Source organism: Podarcis gaigeae, assembly GCF_964106915.1.
Source record: "Podarcis gaigeae genome assembly, chromosome: 14".
NCBI classification, from domain to species: Eukaryota; Metazoa; Chordata; class Lepidosauria; order Squamata; family Lacertidae; genus Podarcis; species Podarcis gaigeae.
This window is the reverse complement of record NC_139690.1, coordinates 18132281-18151926: the sequence shown is the minus strand read 5'-3', so window position 1 is coordinate 18151926 and position 19646 is coordinate 18132281. Positions and strand designations below refer to the sequence as shown.

The following is a 19646-nucleotide window of genomic DNA, read 5'->3' as shown; positions in this document are numbered from 1 at the left end:
ATTTGTAAGGGTGGCTGTGTTTTGGTTTGCGTATTGTTTTGTAAAGTGCAAATTAGGTGATTTGCCTTCAAACGCAAAACTGAAACATATTTCTACCTTACTGGCAAAGCCACCTATTTCAGGGATGGGCAGAAGGTAGATCAAGCATATTTCAGAGTGATTTGAAGCTGATCAGCAAGGATTTGTGAATCCCCCTTGTTGAACAACAGCAAGAATGATGCATGTCTTGTATTGGAAGGGCTGTCCAGTTCAAGTCAAGTTTCAAGATAAAAACCTGAAGAAGGGAGGGTGACTGGCTGGGAACAGGACTTGAAGTTGCCCTTTAGCAGGGAGCAGGTGGGATTGCAGACCGAGCAGGTATAAAGGTCCATTGGTTGCAATCTTCCCGACTAAGGTGTGATGTGCTACAGTTTTATTTGAATTATAGTTATTACTTCTATATGGGTGCATATAAATTAGCATGTGCAAATTATAAATCTGTGCCCTCCTTTGTTTCTAATATACATTCTTCTATGCTGTTATCACAACTATGTACAATTAAAAGCACACTTTCCCCTCACGTACACATCATTTGGTTGAAGAACTGCATTGTGAAAAGTGAGAACTTCAAAGGATAGGGTCACCTCGGCTCATGCATTGTTTCAGGATGTGTGAGTTAGGGAGTTTTGCATTAAAATGCAAGCTGAAGCAAATTGCTCCCCCATCCCTAGCTGGGAATTATATTTCTGAATGCTTTCTTCTTTCAAAAATAATAATAAGACTTCTATGCAAGCAGAAAATTAGCACAGCAGAACCTTCTCCCTACCCCCCCTTTTTTTTTACTTCCAGGGAATTTTACACATCAAAAATGGCATTTTGCACCTGCCAGCTGAATTAGCACACAGTCCCCTCTGTTCCCTCAGGATTCTGCAGCCTCGTTTGACGGCACTTGCAGGCTAGATAAGAGACTCTTCATTGGCGCCTTGCCTGTGTCTCACTTTGCCCAGGTCTGACATGCAGCTGCCCAGATTGAGGATCAGAACAGAAAATAGTAGTGCTTTTTTGTCTTTCTCTCTCTCTTACACAGAGAGAGAGAGAGAGAGAGTGAGAGAGAGAGCATGTGCAGAGGGCATGATGGGTTCATAATAAACCTCTGCTCTAATGTCTCCCCTTTGGTGAGAAACAACTCAGCAACATTGTTAAACCAACTTGGCTTGTCCAACCTTTTGACCACTGACCTCTCCTGGCCTTTGAGTAAGCCAGCTGATAAAATCCTTTAAAAGCAAACAGGGCATAATGTTGTTTGTGTGGGGACAGGAAGCAGAGGAGAGGCAGGTTTGAACCAAATTTACATTCTAAACCCTGTTAAGGGTGGCAGTCAAATTACAGATGGAAATGAGGCAGAAAGAGTGGAAAGGGAAATAGAGTTCATTGTGAAAACAGCACTGCTATATCAGGAAGATGTTGGGAACCTGTGGCCTTCAGGATGTTGCTGGACTACCACTCCCATCATCTCTGACCTTTGGCCATGCTAGCCAGGGCTGATGGGAGTTGGAGTTCAACAATATTCTGGAGCGCAAGTCTCCCATCCTTGCTTTATTGGAGCCACTGTCAAAGAAACGGCGACATGTGGGGAAAAAATGGGATGTCCGGGTTATCCTGGGACAGTTGAGGGGTATGCACTAAGTGCTATTAAACACTAGTCCTACTCAGAGTAGACCCATTGAAATTAAAGGCCCCAGTAGCACTATATATCCCAAGCAGCATCATACCACTTTAAACAGTCTTGGCTTCCCCCAAAGAATCTTGGGAACTGTAGTTTGTAAAGAGTGCTGAAATTTGTTAAGAAGCCCCTCTTCCCTGGGAAAAGGGATTGGTTGTTAAACCTCTCTGATAAATGTAGCTCTCTGAGGGGAACAGGGGTCTCTTAACAAATCTCAGCACCATTAACAAACTGTCGTTCCTGGGATATTGGGGGGGGGGGGGCTGACTGCTAAAAGTGGTATAATAGGGCTTTAAATATGTGGATATATGGCTTAAAACTCTATTTTCTCTGTGTTAGTTTCCTCGCTGATACAGTGGTACCTCGGGTTACATATGCTTCAGGTTACATACGCTTCAGGTTACAGACTCGACTAACCCAGGTTAAGAACTTTGCTTCAGGATGAGAACTGAAATTGTGCTTTGGCAGCGCGGCAGCAGCAGGAGGCCCCATTAGCTAAAGTGGTACCTCAGGTTAAGAACAGTTTCAGGTTAACAACGGACTTCCGGAACGAATTAAATACTTAACCTGAGGTACCACTGTAGTGGGCACGCTCAGGGGTTCATGAGCTCCCTGGTGTGGAGGGGGACTAGTTCCTTGGCTAGTAATATTTTAGAATAAATTGGCTGGCCTTTTCTTGCCTGAGCAGAGTCCAGATCCAAGGCCACATTCATGCATCCACTTTCTGAGGTCTTATTAACTGAGAATTGTGAGGGCAACCCAAAACTGATTAATAATGTGTTGTTGAATTGCCTGGCATTCATCCTCCAAAGATGACAGAGGTAAAGCCCCCAATTAGCCGGAGGCACATTTCCTAACTGAAAAAATCACTAGGCACTGATTTGCTCCTCAATTCAGTAAGCAAAGCTGAGAGCTTATCCATGCATCCCTTTCCAGTCACAGATCTGCACTTAAAAGCTCAGTGTCCTGTCCAAGCCCCAGAGCTTTCTCCATGAAAACCTGCTCTTTAGCGCTCAATCGGAGCAAATGTCGATTCGGGTTTTTGCTGTTTGCTCCAACTGAGCTTTAAAGAGCAGGTTTTTCATGGAGAAAGCTCTGGAGGAAACAAAAAGGCACTTGGACACAGAACTTTAAAGCACCAACCATGCCTGGAAAGAGTGGAGGAAAGATACTCTTTTGTGTAAGGTTGAGCCAATATTCCCTCCCCAGTTACCCAAAGTATGGTCCCCACCTGCAAAAGAAACAGGGACCAACTTTCATTCCTGGGGAAGTGGAGGCATTCATTTTGATCTGTGTGGAGGAGGTGGTTGATACTTATGAGGAAGTCCAGCCTGTGTAAATAGTCTCACTCTGCTTCCCACTGTCCACACCTCCCAGAATGCCTCTGGGAAAGATGTGATGTTGCTTTTTTATTGCGCAGCTTTGGCCAATGCACACTTTCTTTTTGCAAGCGGCTTCTCCTGATAAATGCACTCTTGTAAACATCATTTGGTTGGAGAACAGCATTGCAAAATTCACGTAAGACTTAAGAGCCAAGAGACCAACTTTGATACCTGAGGGCAAGCCGTTCAGCAAGCAAACCATCCCTTGATTCTATTCCCTTATAATTACACTTCCCAGGAGTATTTGGGGGAAGCTATGACTTTCTAAGGGAACGCGGGTGGCGCTGTGGGTTAAACCAGAGCCTAGGGCTTGCCGATCAGAAGGCCGGCAGTTCGAATCCCCACGACGGGGTGAGCTCCCGTTGCTCAGTCCCTGCTCCTGCCAACCTAGCAGTTCGAAAGCATGTCAAAGTGCAAGTAGATAAATAAGGTACCACTCCGGAGGGAAGGTAAACGGCATTTCCGTGCACTGCTGTGGTTCGCCAGAAGCAGCTTAGTCATGCTGGCCACATGACCCGGAAGCTGTACACTGGTTCCCTCAGCCAATAAAGCGAGATGAGCGCCACAACCCCAGAGTCGGTCATGACTGGACCTAATGGTCAGGGGTCCCTTTACCTTTACCTTTATGACTTTCTAAAGTGGCGTGATATGGCTTTTAAATGTAGTAGTGCAGACGGGGCCTTACGGCATCTCTTCCATGCTATAGCTGCCATGCAGCCAAAATTAACTGCTAGCCAGGGATCTTGGCAGTTTCCTGACTGTTGCACCCTTAAAGAAAAGTTACCTCAGGTCAACTGAAGCCAGACCGTCTTGGCTGATCACAGCATGCCGGATCACCTTCATCTCCAATTCCATGCCATGCGGTGGGAACTTGTCGCCTTTGCTGCCACCTCCCCTCCCCATCCTCACAAAGCAAACTGTCCAATTAGAACAGGGTCTCTTTGCTTCCATCTTTGCCGACAGTTAATTAAGATGTGGTTGCTGGCAGCAGTTGACAAATCCCAGGACCGTGTTTTAAAGAGGTGTTTGTGTGTGTGGCTTTATCCAGCAGGAGAAATGAGGGTGTTGTATCCTAAGGGGACATGCACAGCTGACGTTCAACTCTCTCTCTCTCTCCTCAGGTGTGAAAAGTACATGCAGACGCAGCGAAGAACAGCCACTTTCCCCTCTCTCTTTTGCATCTGGTCTCCTTTCCCACTCCACTTCTTATAAGCATCGCCTCCCCTTGCCTGTTTCCTTGCTCCAAACACTCCCTTGTCTGTTGCCCCAAATCCACCTTACTGGAAACAGCCTGTGAAATAAGTCTACATAGCGATAACTGAAGTCGCATTACTAAAACTCTTCTTCTCTAGATGCCACCCTGATTTCTCTATCTCAAGATCATCCTCACTATTTTGCCAGGACGGCAACAGTTTCTCTCAGGTATAACGTATACTTTTCAAGCTTGCGATCACCTACCACCAAGGTGTCGTTAGGGCTGGACTAGTGGGTGCCAGTCTGGGGCCCTGTCCATCCCAGAGGGACCCACCCAGGCCAGGGAACTCCCAAAATCCAAGCAACACCATGGCTAAGTGGCCTTTATTCTTCTTTTGAGTGTTATGCTTCCTTCAGCAGCACAGAGCTCTGGTGCTGGCTTCCAACTCGGCAGTCGTTCCTGAGACACCTGGCATTGTGTAGTCATCAGTGAGTTTCCTCCTCCCTCCCAATCCCTTTTCCTTTTGTGTTATGTCTGTTATATTTAAACCTGATGGAAGGAGCTGTCTTAAAAGAATCATATCTGCAAGCTGCTCTGGGGGCCTCTTTTTGTAACTAAAGAGCGGGGTAGCAATGTGTGATATCCAATATAGACCCACTGAAATTAGAAACTTGCATTCATTAATTTCAATGGGAAAACTCTGAATAGGACTAGCATTGGCCTAGAAGCAAATATAGTTTAATGAACTCCATGCCCTCTCTAACATACAGTGCTAAAGTTCCCCCAGTGTGTCTTTCTATAGAGCTTGTAACCAGGAAAAAACATTCCAGTGGTTCTCTCCATACCATCAGGATTCTTCTGTGTCCACTACATCTATGTTCTTAGTTTACAGTAAAGCACTCCATTTCCCCCAATCTTGGCTCAGAGGTTTCAAGAATTAGTAAATAAACAGCTACACATTGTCCCCTTTTCCAAAGGTCTCTGGCAAGTGAATTCCATCCTGCAGCTCTTTGCAGGGATTCAAGCAAGGTTCTCTCCCAACCATAAGGACATAAGGAGGACCCCTCTGGATCAGGCCAATGGCCCATCTAGTTCAGCATCCTAGCAGGACCCAAGCGCATAAAAACCTCTCTGTTCCTACGGCTTCCAGCAACTGGCATTCAGAAGCATTTATGCCTCTGACTGCGCGTTGGCAGCCCTATTTGGAGAAGCCATTGGGAACCGAACCTGCAACCATCTGCGTGCTGTACCACTGAGCTAAGGTAGTGCCGTTGCTGGTTATTAAAAGGAAAAGAAGGAAAAACAAATTTGAGAGTACAGTCTAGCATTAAGCGCTTTTAATATCCACTGATTCCAACAGGAGGGATTTCGACAGCATGCGTTTCAAGCCTCCCTTTCTCCAGCTGCGTTATCACAGATCTTTCAGCACGCTAATCACATGCTGGCTTTCGGAGCCTTGAGCATTTTAGTCTTCCTGACCCCAGACGCTGCCACGAGTGGGTCCACCGCGCACTTAGAGATGAGAGGGCATTCGAAAGCTCTCTTCCAGATTGCCTCTGGCTCAGAAGCTTCCTAGGGGGTGGGGGATGGAAGCAGAGAATCTCAGACCAATCTGAGGAATATGAAGGGGCCGAAACACAGCATTGCAAGCTCTTCTCAGATCAGCTCCAGCTTGGGAATTTCCCAGAAAAGGGGGCAGAGCGAGAATCAGAAGGGACATCCCAAGCCAATCTGATAGTTCGGGAAAATGCATTACAAGCCACTTTTAGGATAGCTACATATTCCATCATTTTTCAAGCTTTGCCGCCTAACAATGCAGAATGCCTGGATGATGAGGGAGGGAGAGAAGGAAAGGACAATATTCTTCCCCTCTTCTTTCTTCTGCTCATACCATTTCTGCTCTAGGCATCTTTAGATGGGGCTAGTCAGGGGAGCTGTTGTGGACAAGCAGGGGAGGCCAGTAATTCTCCGGCTGAGATTTCAAACTGAGACGGTGAATACATTTGGGGCTTGCAAAGCTCACTTCTTTTTAGGTGATCTTTCACAAGCTCTGCAGCTCGTATCCAAGTCCTGAACTTGGGGGAACTTTGCTGCCACTTCTAATCACATGATATTATAGATTTCCACTTGTCTTTGCATGTAGCAGGAAGATGTAAACACTCTTTCTTCCAGGCTAACCTCACAATGGTGCAAGACGCAGGAAGAGAAATAATAATAATAATAATGGCATAATCTATTCCATGAAGAATCTTTGTATCCAGACAAATGATGGTAGAAAATGTTACAGCTTCCAGAAAACCACAAACTTCTTGTGTACTTGAGAGTGTAGGAGATTAAACAAAACAAAACAAAACAAAACAAAAACCACTCAAGGAATTCCAAAAGGAGAAGCTGATTATACTGATCTGGTTGTCTGAGTTGTCCTATAAGAAAAGAAAATGAAAGGCTCATGTGTAAAGACAGGGGAGAAATTCTATTAAGTTTGCATTTATAATTCACTCTTTCAAAAAAATAATAATACCAAAACAGAAACACAGCCATCCTTTGAAATTCTCTGAATTTTTCAGGGTAGATCTCAAAGTAATGTGTACAGAAAGGCATAAAAATGCTGTCCATTGGCTTGAACAACAAGTGTTTAATTTGATTTGCATATACTAGGGTGAAGTATGCATGAAAATGCATTATATTAGGGGAAATCAGTAGGGTTTTTCTGGGGAGACGCAGGTGTACGCATACCCCTAGACATTTTGTGAATCGAAAGTTTGCTCTCATTGAGGGGCAGTATTTCAATATGAGTAGGAAAATGAGAGTACGTTTTTTTTAAGGAAAAAAGCACTGCGGGAAAACTGATTTGCAAAAATGAGTCCATTAGGCAAAATTGCATCCAAAAAAGTGTGCATTAGGAGAAATTCACACAGTTATAAAGAACTAATTAAAACCTTTTTAAAACAATTAAAGCCAACAATAAGCTAAAAAGTCAGACTAGAACACATGTCAATGTTCTCCATGTCTAGACACACTTGCCTAAAGAAAAATGGTTTTTAGCAGTCACCAAAGAGCACACTGAAGGCACTTCTGAAGTGCAGGTTCTGTCACACTAAAATATCAGTTTACTACAAATGAGGGGAAAGCATTATGTGGCACTTGTAATGGTGCCGGGTCTGCAAATTGAAGGGACTGAGTGAATATATATGGGTGAGGTGAACTTTCATGTAAATTGGTCCCAAACTGTTAGACGAGATCAGGTGAGATTGTGTGTGCAAGGTGGGACTAGGTGAGATCGTGTACTAGGAGAAACCCAGATGAAAACACACACATAAAATTTCCTGCAGGTGAACTGAACTCAAGTCTCGAAAAATCTGAAATTGTCAAGATTCATTTGTCCCCAAAACAGGGGTCCCATTTTACCCTTGGCATAGACTCCAGTGGATTAAGGGTCTGTCACAGGCTTCGCGTTTGAGTCGTTCATACAATACAAGCTGCTCTCTTCATCCCCAGGTACCTGATAAGATGAAAACATCTGTTAGGTCCCAACTTATTTATTTATCATGGTTTTCTGTAGCTTTTATGGCCCTGGAGAAAGGAGAGGCCCAGAAGATGCACAAAGAGGGAAAACAAAACAAAACTGTTATACAATGAAGTCCTCATGTGACAGGGAACAGCACCATCTCGTGGCTTAAAGAGGCTTGCTTTACTTTCCTCACCACAGAGTCTACACAAGCCTTAGATGTCTCGGACTACAACTCCCATCAGTCCCAGTCAGCACAACCGAGAGTGATGGGAGTTGTAGTCCTAAAAATATCTGGAGGGCAAAAGCTTGTCAAAAGGCTGGTCCAAACCAATATAGTCTGCCTAGAATTGTAGTTGTTATTAGTATGGATAAGAATGGATAATATGAACAATAATCTACATATTTATTCAGTTTTGTTTACTAGATAACCTGCAATATGGACTGAGTTTGGTCATATTTTTGGTAAAGGGAGAATTTTGTATCGGGGCAAATTTATTTAGCTCTTATCCCACTGTTTAACCACAAATGGCTTCCAGAGTGGCTTATGTATAATGAAAGCAAGACAGTCCCTACCACAACGCACAAAGAAAAAGGAACAGGGAGGGAGGAGGAAAATTAAAATCCAGGCACCAATTTCCGAACAGTTGTTCTTATAATAACCAGCTGGCCCAGTTTAGGGGCAGAGGTTTAGCAGGAGCACGTCCTAAATCTGTCTGTTGCATAATCTAGCATTGCTCCAGATAAGATTTGACTTGCATTGCATCAAAGATGGGAACCTGTAGGCCTCCAGATTTTGTTGGACTACAAATTCCATTATCCCTGGTTATCGGCCAGGCTGGCTGGGGCTGATGGGAGTTTGAATCCAGCAACATCTGGAGAGTTACAGCTTTTCCCATCCTGTGCTAGATGCCCCATGTTCTAAATACTCAGCAAGACAAAAGATTATTCCACACTTTAGAGCTGTGGATCAAGTCAGCTGAATCAAACTCCACAAAGGCAGAATCCTTCAGCTGTCTGAACCTAGAGGTCTAAATCACTTACTTCCCAGTAAACATTATCCTCAAAGCAGTTTTCATCTGTGGGGTCTCCAAAGAAAGGCAGTTTCAAAATGCCACCTGAAGGAAAGAGTTCATTCTATTATTTTTATTTATATTTATATTCCTCTTCTGTGCCAAAATGGCTTCTAAGTGGTTAACAACTGTGTAATTAAAACACACGGATTATGAAAACAGCTTTAATTAAAAAATAAAAGAGGGACCCGGTTAAAAAGCATGGCAATTAAAGCAGTTAAAAATAATTAAAGCAATATGACACGCACCTCAGGGCAATATGGTTTTTCATTAGGCCCCTGGCTGCAGTTTGGTGGGACAGGCCAACTAGGAATCAGAGATGCAGCAGAAATTTGATTCAGTTTGATTGTTGTTTCATTTAAAGGCACACCTGAATTGAAATGCAGCCACCCTTCAGGATTTGCAGTTACCTGAATTTGGCGGTGCAGTTTTTCAATCAATGTTTACAAACATAGAAAACATACTAGGGGAATAGATAGAACTGAATATATGAGTGGAAATAAAATGTATTTTATTAGGGGATATACTGCTTACCAAAATGTGTCTTATCTGTCAAAACTGAAAGGGGGAAAAAAGTGATCATGAGTTGAGAAACTCCTCAAGAAACTAATTTTGGGCCCAAGACTGTTTGATGTGTGACAGGTAACAGCAAACTGAATTATTGGAGTTACAGATAGGTAGCCGTGTTGGTTGCCATAATCAAAACAAAAAACCCCTTCCAGTAGCACCTTAAAGACCAACTAAGTTAGTTCTAGGTATGAGCTTTCGTGTGCATGCTTGTGCATGCACACGAAAGCTCATACCTAGAACTAACTTAGTTGGTCTTTAAGGTGCTACTGGAAGGAATTTTTTGTTTTGAATTATTGGAAACATTGCAAATAGGTTTTTTTTTAAAAAAATAAAAAAATCATACCCCGACATGCCACAAGATGGAGGTAGTGAAACACCACAAAGAACCATGAGGCTAAAATTGTAGGCAGTTGCTGGGAAAAGACAGTAAAGAACTCAGGATGGTGGCGCAGGCTGGACTTTGAATACCAAGGGAGCAGAAGGACATTTGCCATTGTAGGCCCAGATCAAAGCCTGATCTGACTTAACACAACCTGGGCTCCCTGGGTCAGTCACATAAAACAAAGACCATATAACACGGTCCTGAAAGACCTACATTGGCTCCCAATACATTTCTGAGCACAGTTCAAAGCGTTGGTGCTCACCTTTAAAGCCCTAAACGGCCTCAGCCCAGTATACCTGAAGGAGCGTCTCCATCCCCATAATTCAGCCCGGACACTGAGGTCCAGCTCCGAGGGCCTACTGGTAGTTCCCTTGCTGCGAGAAGTGGGGTTACAGGGAACCAGGCAGAGGGCCTTCTTGGTGGTGGCGCCCACCCTGTGGAACGCCCTCCCACCAGATGTCAAGGAAATAAACAACTATCTGACATCTGAAGGCAGCCCTGTTTAAGGAAGTTTTTACTGTTTGGTGTTTTATATTCTGCTGGGAGCCGCCCAGGGTGGCTGGGGAGTAAATAATAATAATAATAATAATAATAATAATAATAATAATAATAATAATAATAATAATAATGCAGGTGGCATTCCTGTCTGGCAGATGAGAAAGAGACAAAAAGACTATTGTGACGCACAGCCTGAATTCTGAGTCAAAATGGAAAGGCACATTTGAACTCAATCATGACTGGCATTCTCCAGAGTCTTAGGCAGAGCGGTCCTTCCCATCGCTCGCTTCCTGATTCTTCTCATTGCAGATGTCAAGGATTGAACCCTGGGGCCGTCAGCATGCAAAGCTGTGGTTCTACCACGCACCTACGATGGCCCCTCCTGCCAAAGCCATGCCCAACGATACAGCGATGCCAGCTGCCTGGAAGCCGCCTTGGACGCTGGGCGTTCTGTGGCTGAAGTCTCCCGTGAAGTCAAAAGCACGGATGAGCCTGTGTGGAAGGGAAGCAACAGGGGAAAGGAAGGGGTGTCAGGCTTTCCCACGTGTTCAGAGAGAGCAACACAAAGTCCTTTCAGATTCATCACTATTTTGCCAAAGCAAAGCCCATACTTTCCTCAGAATTGTGAGCTTTTCTTTAACACGTGACAATACGGTTACACTTCAGTCAGGGCTCGGAAATCCCAGGCCCGGTGTCAAATGTGGCCCCTTTGGCCTTTTTGCCTGGCCCTTGTGCCACGCCCCATACCAGCCCTGTTTTGTGGCTAGAATGTTTTGACTTGGCTGAACTGCACCCTTGAACTCTGGTGATGATGATGATGATGATGATGATGATGATGATGATGATGATAATAATAATAATAATAATAATAATAATAATAATAATAATAATTTTATACCCCGCCCTCCCTAGCCAGGGGACGTGGGTGGAGCTGTGGGTTAAACCGCAGAGCCTAGGACTTGCCGATCAGAAGGTTGGCGGTTCGAATCCCTGTGATGGAGTGAGCTCCCGTTGCTCGGTCCCTGCTCCTGCCAATCTAGCAGTTCGAAAGCACGAAGTGCAAGTAGATAAATAGGTACCACTCTGGCGGGAAGGTACCGGTAAACGGCGTTTCCGTGCACTGCTCTGTTTCGCCAGAAGCGGCTTAGTCATGCTGGCCACATGACCCGGAAGCTGTACGCCGGCTCCCTCGGCCAATAAAGCGAGATGAGCGCCGCAACCCCAGAGTCGGCCACAACTGGACCTAATGGTCAGGGGTCCCTTTACCTTTACCTTACCTCAGCCAAGACCAGGCTCAGGGTGGCTAACACCAGGTATAAAAACAATTGATTAAAATACAACTTAAAAACAAGATTAAAATGCAACATTAAAATGCAGCCTCATTTCAGTAGAAACTCAAATCAAAAACTTTTTGGAGGATGAAAACGTCAAGTCTTCACCAAGTACAACTATCCAGATTGTTCCTATGTGGGCCAGAAAAAAGCCAGGGAAGTCCCCAAATAGGAGTTCCAACACAGAAGGAGAAAGGAAAAAGGAAAGAGGGGGAGGTGATCAAGTTGATTCCAAGTCAAAGGCCAGGCGGAACAACTGAGCAATAATGCCTCTTTGAATCTCAGGAAGGGGGAATGAGAGAGGTGAGTGTGCGTCGAAAACTAGCCTGCTGTACTAGGGTGAAATTTGCATTTGTTGCTCTGCCCATATTTGCCTCTGGCCCCACCCACCACTAGTATGCGGCCCTAGGAAGATTACCCTGAATGGAATGTGGCTCTTGAGTTGAAAAAGTCTTCCAGCTTCTGCTAAGTAACAGGCATTAAAAAAAAAAAATGCAGGTGGATCACCGCCATAGAGTCAAGTTCTATATCCCCTTCATCCCCCACCCCAAACAAAACACACCACCCTTCAGAGATGCTCACCCTTCTTTCCCGTAGACTCCTTCAGTCGCAGCAGCAGCCGTGACGGCCCCCACAATTCCTCCAATCAGTCCTGGCATCCCATGTAGGTTGTGAATACCGCATGTGTCTTGAATATGCAGCTTGGACTCCAGGAAAGGCTGGCAGGCATGAGGGGAGAGCAAAGCATTTAGAAGCAGAACCCGAAAAACACTGTGCAATGTGGGGTGCTCCTGTTCAGCCATGACCCTCTTTAAGAATACTCCATTTCATGGCCGCCACCACACACTGGTTTTCTATTCCCAAATAGTCAGCCAGTCACTGCTCAGTCAGCTGTTTCAAGGTTCCCCCTCCCTCAGGATGCTTGTCTTTTTAAAAAAGAAATAATATAGTGGTACCTCGGGTTACATACGCTTCAGGTTACAGACGCTTCAGGTTATAGACTCCGCTAAACCAGAAATAGGGACGTGGGTGGTTAAATCACAGAGCCTAGGACTTGCCGATCAAAAGGTCGGTGGTTCGAATCCCTGTGACGGGGTGAGCTCCCGTTGCTCGGTCCCTGCTCCTGCCCACCTAGCAGTTCAAAAGCACCTCAAAGTGCAAGTAGATAAATAGGTACCGCTCCGGCGGGAAGGTAAACCACGTTTCCGTGCACTGCTCTGGTTCGCCAGAAGCAGCATAGTCATGCTGGCCACATGACCTGGAAGATGTACGCCAGCTCCCTCAGCCAATAAAGCGAGATGAGCGCCGCAACCCCAGAGTCGGCCACGACTGTACCTAATGGTCAGGGGTCCCTTTACCTTTCCCTTAACACAGAAATAGTACCTCGGGTTAAGAACTTTGCTTCAGGATGAGAACAGAAATCGTGCTCCGGCGGCACGGTGGCAGCTGGAGGCCCCATTAGCTAAAGTGGTGCTTCAGGTTAAGGACAGACCTCCAGAACGAATTAAGTACGTAACCAGAGGTACCACTGTAATGTTGTGCTTCAGCAAACCTTGAGGTTCCCTCAAGCCTACCAGTACTGCCTGCTTGTGGTGAAGGTGCTGTTCTGGCTACATAGGGAGTCGGACCTGTCGTTCCTCCCCCCCAGCTGCTATTGGATTGCAGCTCCCATCATCCTTCACCATTGGTCATTCTGGCCAGGACTGATGGGAGATGTAGTCCAACAACATCTAGGTTCTCTGTGCCTAGAGCAGGGTAGAGGTTAGGCACTAGGAAACCCAGGTTCAGATCCCCACTTGGCTAAGTAGCTCACCGCGGAACTTGGGATCTCTCAGCCTAACCAACCTTGCAGGCTTGTTGTGAGAATCAAATGGAGGGGGAGGAGAGCCATGTATTCTGCCTTGAGCTCCCAGAAAGGAAGCCAAGATATAAACATAGTGGAGAAATAAATAGGCCCCATCTGATTGGTCCTAGAACAATAGGATTCAGAATGCAGCAGTCTGATTGGTCCTAGAACAATGCAGCAGTATGATTGGTCCGCAGAAGCCACCTAATCCAGCTCCAGGTAGAAGTCAATCCACAACCTGATTGGCCTACAGGAGAATCCCAGAATTAGCCAATCACATGCAGCCCATTGTGTAAATAATGTATATAAAGCAGATATTTTGGGGGAACTTTCATTCCTCCTCACCACTATGAGCTGAATAAAGAGCATGAAATCCACTCTCGACTCCGAGTATATTTCACACGCCTTGCCGAAGACTCTGGCACATATTATAGGTCTACGGTGTGCAGAATATTAGAGATTCCCAATCCACAAGTACAGTTGAAAAGCTGCCATAAAGCATGTAGGACCAAAGGATCGTGTCACTTGTGGGACATTTCACAATATAGTGGCATATTCGGAAGTGCAGGGTGCTTTCATGATAGTCACAGCTATGCCCCCTCACAGCCATGCCCCTTCTACAATTAATATTTGAAATTTGAAATACTTTATTGTCACTTGTACAACTTGTATCTAGTGAGATTACACGAGCTCTCTTAGCCTTAATTCCCCTTGTTTACTGACGCACACCCACCAAACCCGAAAGTCAGTTGCCCTGCTGTTATCTTTTCATTCAGCAGCCTAACAGCCCACGGATAGAAGCTGTTCTTTACCCTGTTGGTGCGACTAATCATGCTTCTATATCTTCTGCCTGAGGGCAGGAGATCAAGAAAGTGCCGGCCACACAAGCTTCTAAACATATACAATAATCTGATAATTGTGCAATAATAATAAGGGGTACATTGCAACATAGGAACCCATTTGTAAGGGCCGAGGTGGTTTTGCCTCCCCAATCCATTTTTGAGGGGGCCAGGCCCCTTCAATTTTCAGAGGACATTTGGCTCTGCCTCAGCTATTCGAGAAATTGTATTGCACCCCCCTCAGCCAGCTGGAGCTTCCTCACTGCAATGATCAATGCAGATCTCCATGTGTTGCCTTGAAGCTAGATCTAATATTTGCTAAAAAGACTCAGAGGTGCCCTTACCGTGAAGTAGAAAAACCCAACGGTAGACACAATGCCACAGATAAACCCAACAATGAGGGAGCCATATGCGGTGAGCATCATTTCTGCCGCAGTGCCCACAGCAACGCCCCCTGCCAGGGTGGCATTCTGGATGTGGACCTGCACAAAACAGCAAATTCAGTATTTAATAATAATAATAATAGTAATAATAATAATAATAATAATAATAATAATTTTATTATTTGTACCCTGACTGTCTAGCTGCGTTCATGGAACAACCACAAGGACCACCATTTATAGCACGAGGCTTCCTGTTTACTGCGGTGCAGTTAGGCCAGGAGTGGTGCCCTTCACACATTTTGGACTCCGACTCCCATCATCCCTGATGGTTGTCCACTGCTGGCTGGGGCTGATGGGAGCTGGAGTCCAGCGACATCTGTAAGACCATGGGTTCCCCATCCCTGTTTTACAAAGGATGGAAGTGAAACTCACATCCCTTATCTCTCACATGCTGGTCCATACAATCTTAGGCTGTGTACATTTATACTTCTGAAGTACAATCAGAGCACCTTGTACCCCTCAGCAAATTCTGGGCCCTGTACTTTACCCCTCACAGCTACAATTCCTGGCAATTGTTAAAAGAAAATTACAGGGCCCAGAATTCTTTGAAGGAAGTAATGTACTTTAAAGCAGGCATAGCCAAACTTGGCCCTCCAGATGTTTTGGGACTACAACTCCCACCACCCCTAGCTAACAGGACCAGTGGTCAGGGATGATGGGAACTGTAGTCCCAAAACATCTGGAGGGCCAAGTTTGGCTTTAAAGTGTGTGTACTTTGCCTTATTCTCCTTCTGTCGCCACCCTTTCTGGAATCCTGTGGTGATGTCTTCTTCCATCACTCTTCTACAAACTGTTGGAAGCCAACCAAACCTTCCCATTGCACATATGATTGCACATATTGTTTGTTTTGCACTCATTGTAGTTGAGATTGGAGCCTTCGCAGTCCATGGATCTTCGACAGCCACCCTCACTGAATTGTTTTCAATGCCTGCTAAAATGCAGGCGTGTAATATGAAGCCTGGACATGTGGTTTTAATGAGGATAAGTGTTTTATTAGAGCATGGTGCGGGTAACGGCAAGGTTATAGGCTCGATCCCCTATGGGACGGCTGCATATTCCTGCATTGCAGGTGTTCGGACTAGATGATCCTCAGGGTCCCTTCTAACTTTGCAATTCTATGATAATGGCTTCATTTTATATTTTAATTTATTTTATATAACTTGATTTCTTATGTTTGTTTTTATATTTTTAAAATCACCACTTTAGATCACATTTTGTAAATCCCTGGGAGGTATCCCTGTTCTAGCAAGTGACACATAAATGTTGTTAAATAGAATAAATAAATAAACTGAGGTGTGCCCAGACTGTCAGTAGGGGGTGGGTTCAAGTGCACACTGAGAAACTGAGCTTTGTGCAGTTAAAGTGGATTAAAGTGCTTTGGTGACCTCAATAAAATCACTTAACGGCAACAACAACAACTTTTGTGGTTAGGAAAGTGTTGGGGGAATGCGTTGAAAAGTGTATGATGAAACAATGATTCACAGGATATAAATACTGAAGAAGCAAATGGGGATGAATGGTCATTGTCATATATAGCCTACCAGGAAATGAATAAGAATGAAAGCTCAGTCAACACCAGATATGATCATCTAACCCCATGAGCTTTCTTCAAGCAAATCAGAATGACTGCTCAATGAGCTTGTCATGCAGAAGATTCTGAGCAGCTTAAGTAACAGAATTCCAAGCCTTGGATCAGGGCTAGCCAACTCCCATCAGACCCAGCTAGTATATAGTCAAGGATCAGGGATGATGGAGGTTGCAGTTGGAACAATATCTGGAGGGGGACCACCTTGGCTACCCAAGGAAGGTGAGAAGGGCTGCAGCTCAATGGTAGAGCATGTGTTTGTTCTCCAACTTTGTAGAATTCAGTTCCTATCAAAGTCACAGAATCAAATAATTGTAGAGTTGGAAGGGACCGGTATGCTGCCCCTACCACTTATGGCTGTGGGATGTAGTCCATTGGAGCAGTCAAATGCAACATTCCTTGTTTGCCTAGAGTGGACACAGACAGGGGGATGTTGAACCAGCCAGCTGAACTTCCTGTCCCACCTGGTCTGGAGCATCCTCCCCCTGCATGTGACCAGGGAGGTGGGCATGACCCAGGCAGACCCCACAAAAGGTCCAGCCATGCAGCCATCCTCCTCTTTTGATTCCTTTTCTTCTCTTGGACTGCACTGTTGGCTCTCTGCCAGCAGCACATGGTCCCATCCTTACAAGGGTGTAAGCCACATTGTATCTGTATCTGTAAGCTAAAGCCTGCCCTCAGGGATCCAACTGTGAACTGAATGTGAGTAAACTTCTTATTACTTTTAAAAGAAGCTTCTTGGGTCTTTATTCTTTTTAGGAGGGATAAAAGGAGACTCACCAGGAACAGAACCCAATCTGAACAAAGCCAGATTGGATTGCTTAAGTAAAGAGGTTCAAACGAATTTACCAACTACCTCCCTGCTATATATTGGGGAATGTCGCTCTGCTGCTGACTCACAAGCATGATTTAGGAAGGATACTATGAAATCAATATATCCTCTCCTAGTATTTACAACATTTCCACAATAGCACCCATGAAAGGTCTCCATAAATATTTTTCAATAAATATGAGAGGCTATTTGCTCCTCCTGCTCAGATCCTGCTTGCACTGACTCAGCCCCTCCTAGGCTGAACACACCACCTCAGACATATCCAGATTTCACTGGATACCAGGATTAGGAACCTACCTACCCTCACTTCCTTTCTGAAAAGAGGAGACATGCAAAGAGGTTCTCTCGGTGGACAAACGTGGTAGTGGCTGGTGCCCATGGGATTTGCTCCACCAGCTTCAAAAGCTTGGTGATCTTGCCCTACATCTGCACTCAAATAATCTCAGGATTAGAAAGACCTCTCTCTGAATCCTTGGAGAGTTGTTGACAGTCTGAGCAGACAATAATGAACTATAGACGGTCTCATTACAGTGGAGTTTCCTGCATTCAGTAGCCTATACCCTTATCAAGGGAAAGTGACCCTCCTCCTCTTGCTCTCCAGAACCCAATTCTGTCTACTTGGTTCCATTGATTACCCTTCCGTTCTTTATTTCCCACTGGTGCCAGCTGCACGGCTGAAGAGATAAGCCTTCTCAGTTAAAAGGCACACTGAATAGTGGCTTGCCTCTTCAACATTTAGCGGAAAACGTTAGCATCCCCCCCCCTTGCTCTTCCATAATGACCATTGGTGGTCCTTGGAAAAGTGGTTTGAAACCACTACACCCACGAATTTTGGAAACCTTTAATTTCCCTGCAACTCCTCCCAAAATAATTACTTGCCAGAGGCGTGTGTGGATCTGCATCTCCCTACAGTTCCTATGAGCCCACAAAACACAAGGAGCAAAGAAGGGAGCGTACTTATGCACCCCATGCTAGTGGTGGCAATGTGAAGATCGTCAGTCTTTGCTCACCATGTTCAGCTTGCCTTTCTTCTGCAACAAGCTCGAGAAGGCCACAGTCGTGAGGACACAGGCTGCCAGAGAGCAATAGGTGTTGATGGCAGCTCGGTGTTGGGCATCTCCATGATCAGAAATGGCAGAGTTGAAACTGGGCCAGTACATCCATAGAAATAAGGTGCCTGGAGGAGGAGGAGGGAAGAACTAACTTGCAACATCAGATCAACGGAAGCATCTAGATCAGTGGTTCCCAACTTTTTCAGTATATCAACCCACAAATTCAATTTTACTTGGGTTCATGACCCATTCATTCGTTGTAACATGAATTTTGGGCTGTAGTTCTTCTTTGCCACCAGTGAGTGGTCTCCAAGTGTTAAAATATAAGACTCAAGCCTTGCCAGTAACCATTATCAGTCTCTGAGCTACTTTGGCAGGATTAAGGGTGGAGAGAAGGGACATTCTTCTCATTAGCAACTGGGCCCGATCTTCCCTAAGCCTGGCCACTCTGCAAGCTGAAGGCGGAAAACATCAAAAACCAAAGGCAAATCTTACCAATCATAGAGAAGAGATCTGAGTGGTAGACAGAACCCTGCTTATCTTTGGTCTGCTCCAAGTTGGGGCGATACAAAATGGCGGTCACCACTAGCCCAAAATAAGCGCCAAATGTGTGAATGGTCATGGATCCACCAGCATCTTTAACCTGCAGTGATGGGAGAGAACAGGGGTCAGCCTTGGGAAGGAATGGGAGGGTCTCCATGACTGTCCCACAAGCAGCTAGACCACAATGAGAAAATCCCCTCACAGAGCAACAATTCTCAGAGCGGTCTAACAATCCAATCCCTCTTCACAGAGAACTCTGGGAACTATATTTCTGTGAGGGGAATAAGGGCCTCCTAACAACTCTCAGAACCCTTACCAACTACAACTCCCAGGATTATTTGGGAGAAGACATGACGGTTAAAAGTGTTTTGAATGTGTGGTGTTTAAAATGCATGCCCTCCAACATGTTCAGGGTGAAAACTGGGATGTTCATCTTCCAGGCTGCGCTCCCAGGCAAGTCACGTGACCAGTGCGAGAGTACACAGCCAAAACACCTCACATTTGGGGGCTCCGTGATCTCATGAGATATCGCTATCTCACTCATTTTCAGGTGCCATGCTCTCACGTGAGAGAACAGAACCCCCAAATGGGATGTTCCCATTTAATCGGGGCAGTTGAGTGGTATGTAAAACATACGGTGTGAATGTGGCGAATCTTGGCAACAGTGAAAGCTTTCTCCAATGTAGTCAAGGCACCCTCCCCAAGCTCAGGACCACAGCAGAAGTCAAAGGCTTAAAGCTCCCCAACACACACACCCCTTTTGCCAGAGTCCAGATCTAGATTGAGGGAGGCCTGTGCTCACTCACTGTTTTAAACAGGGGTAGGCAACCTAAGGCCCGGGGCAGGGGCGCCGACTTATAAAAAA

At 45.2% G+C, this 19646-nt stretch overlaps 1 protein-coding gene across 1 annotated transcript in view; it reads right to left on the bottom strand.

The window, feature by feature from the left end:
- Positions 1–5594: 5594 nt before the first annotated feature.
- Positions 5595–19646, bottom strand: part of RHCG (Rh family C glycoprotein) — a 35447-nt gene continuing 21395 nt past the window's right edge. The window contains exons 4-11 of the mRNA XM_083712776.1: positions 18734–18881; positions 18197–18363; positions 14671–14808; positions 12224–12360; positions 10678–10802; positions 8832–8905; positions 7688–7781; positions 5595–6702 (exon numbers count right to left, since the gene is read on the bottom strand). Coding sequence (XP_083568902.1) covers positions 7710–7781; positions 8832–8905; positions 10678–10802; positions 12224–12360; positions 14671–14808; positions 18197–18363; positions 18734–18881 — 861 coding nt within the window. The 3' untranslated portion in view covers positions 5595–6702; positions 7688–7709. The remainder of the gene's footprint in view (positions 6703–7687; positions 7782–8831; positions 8906–10677; positions 10803–12223; positions 12361–14670; positions 14809–18196; positions 18364–18733; positions 18882–19646) is intronic.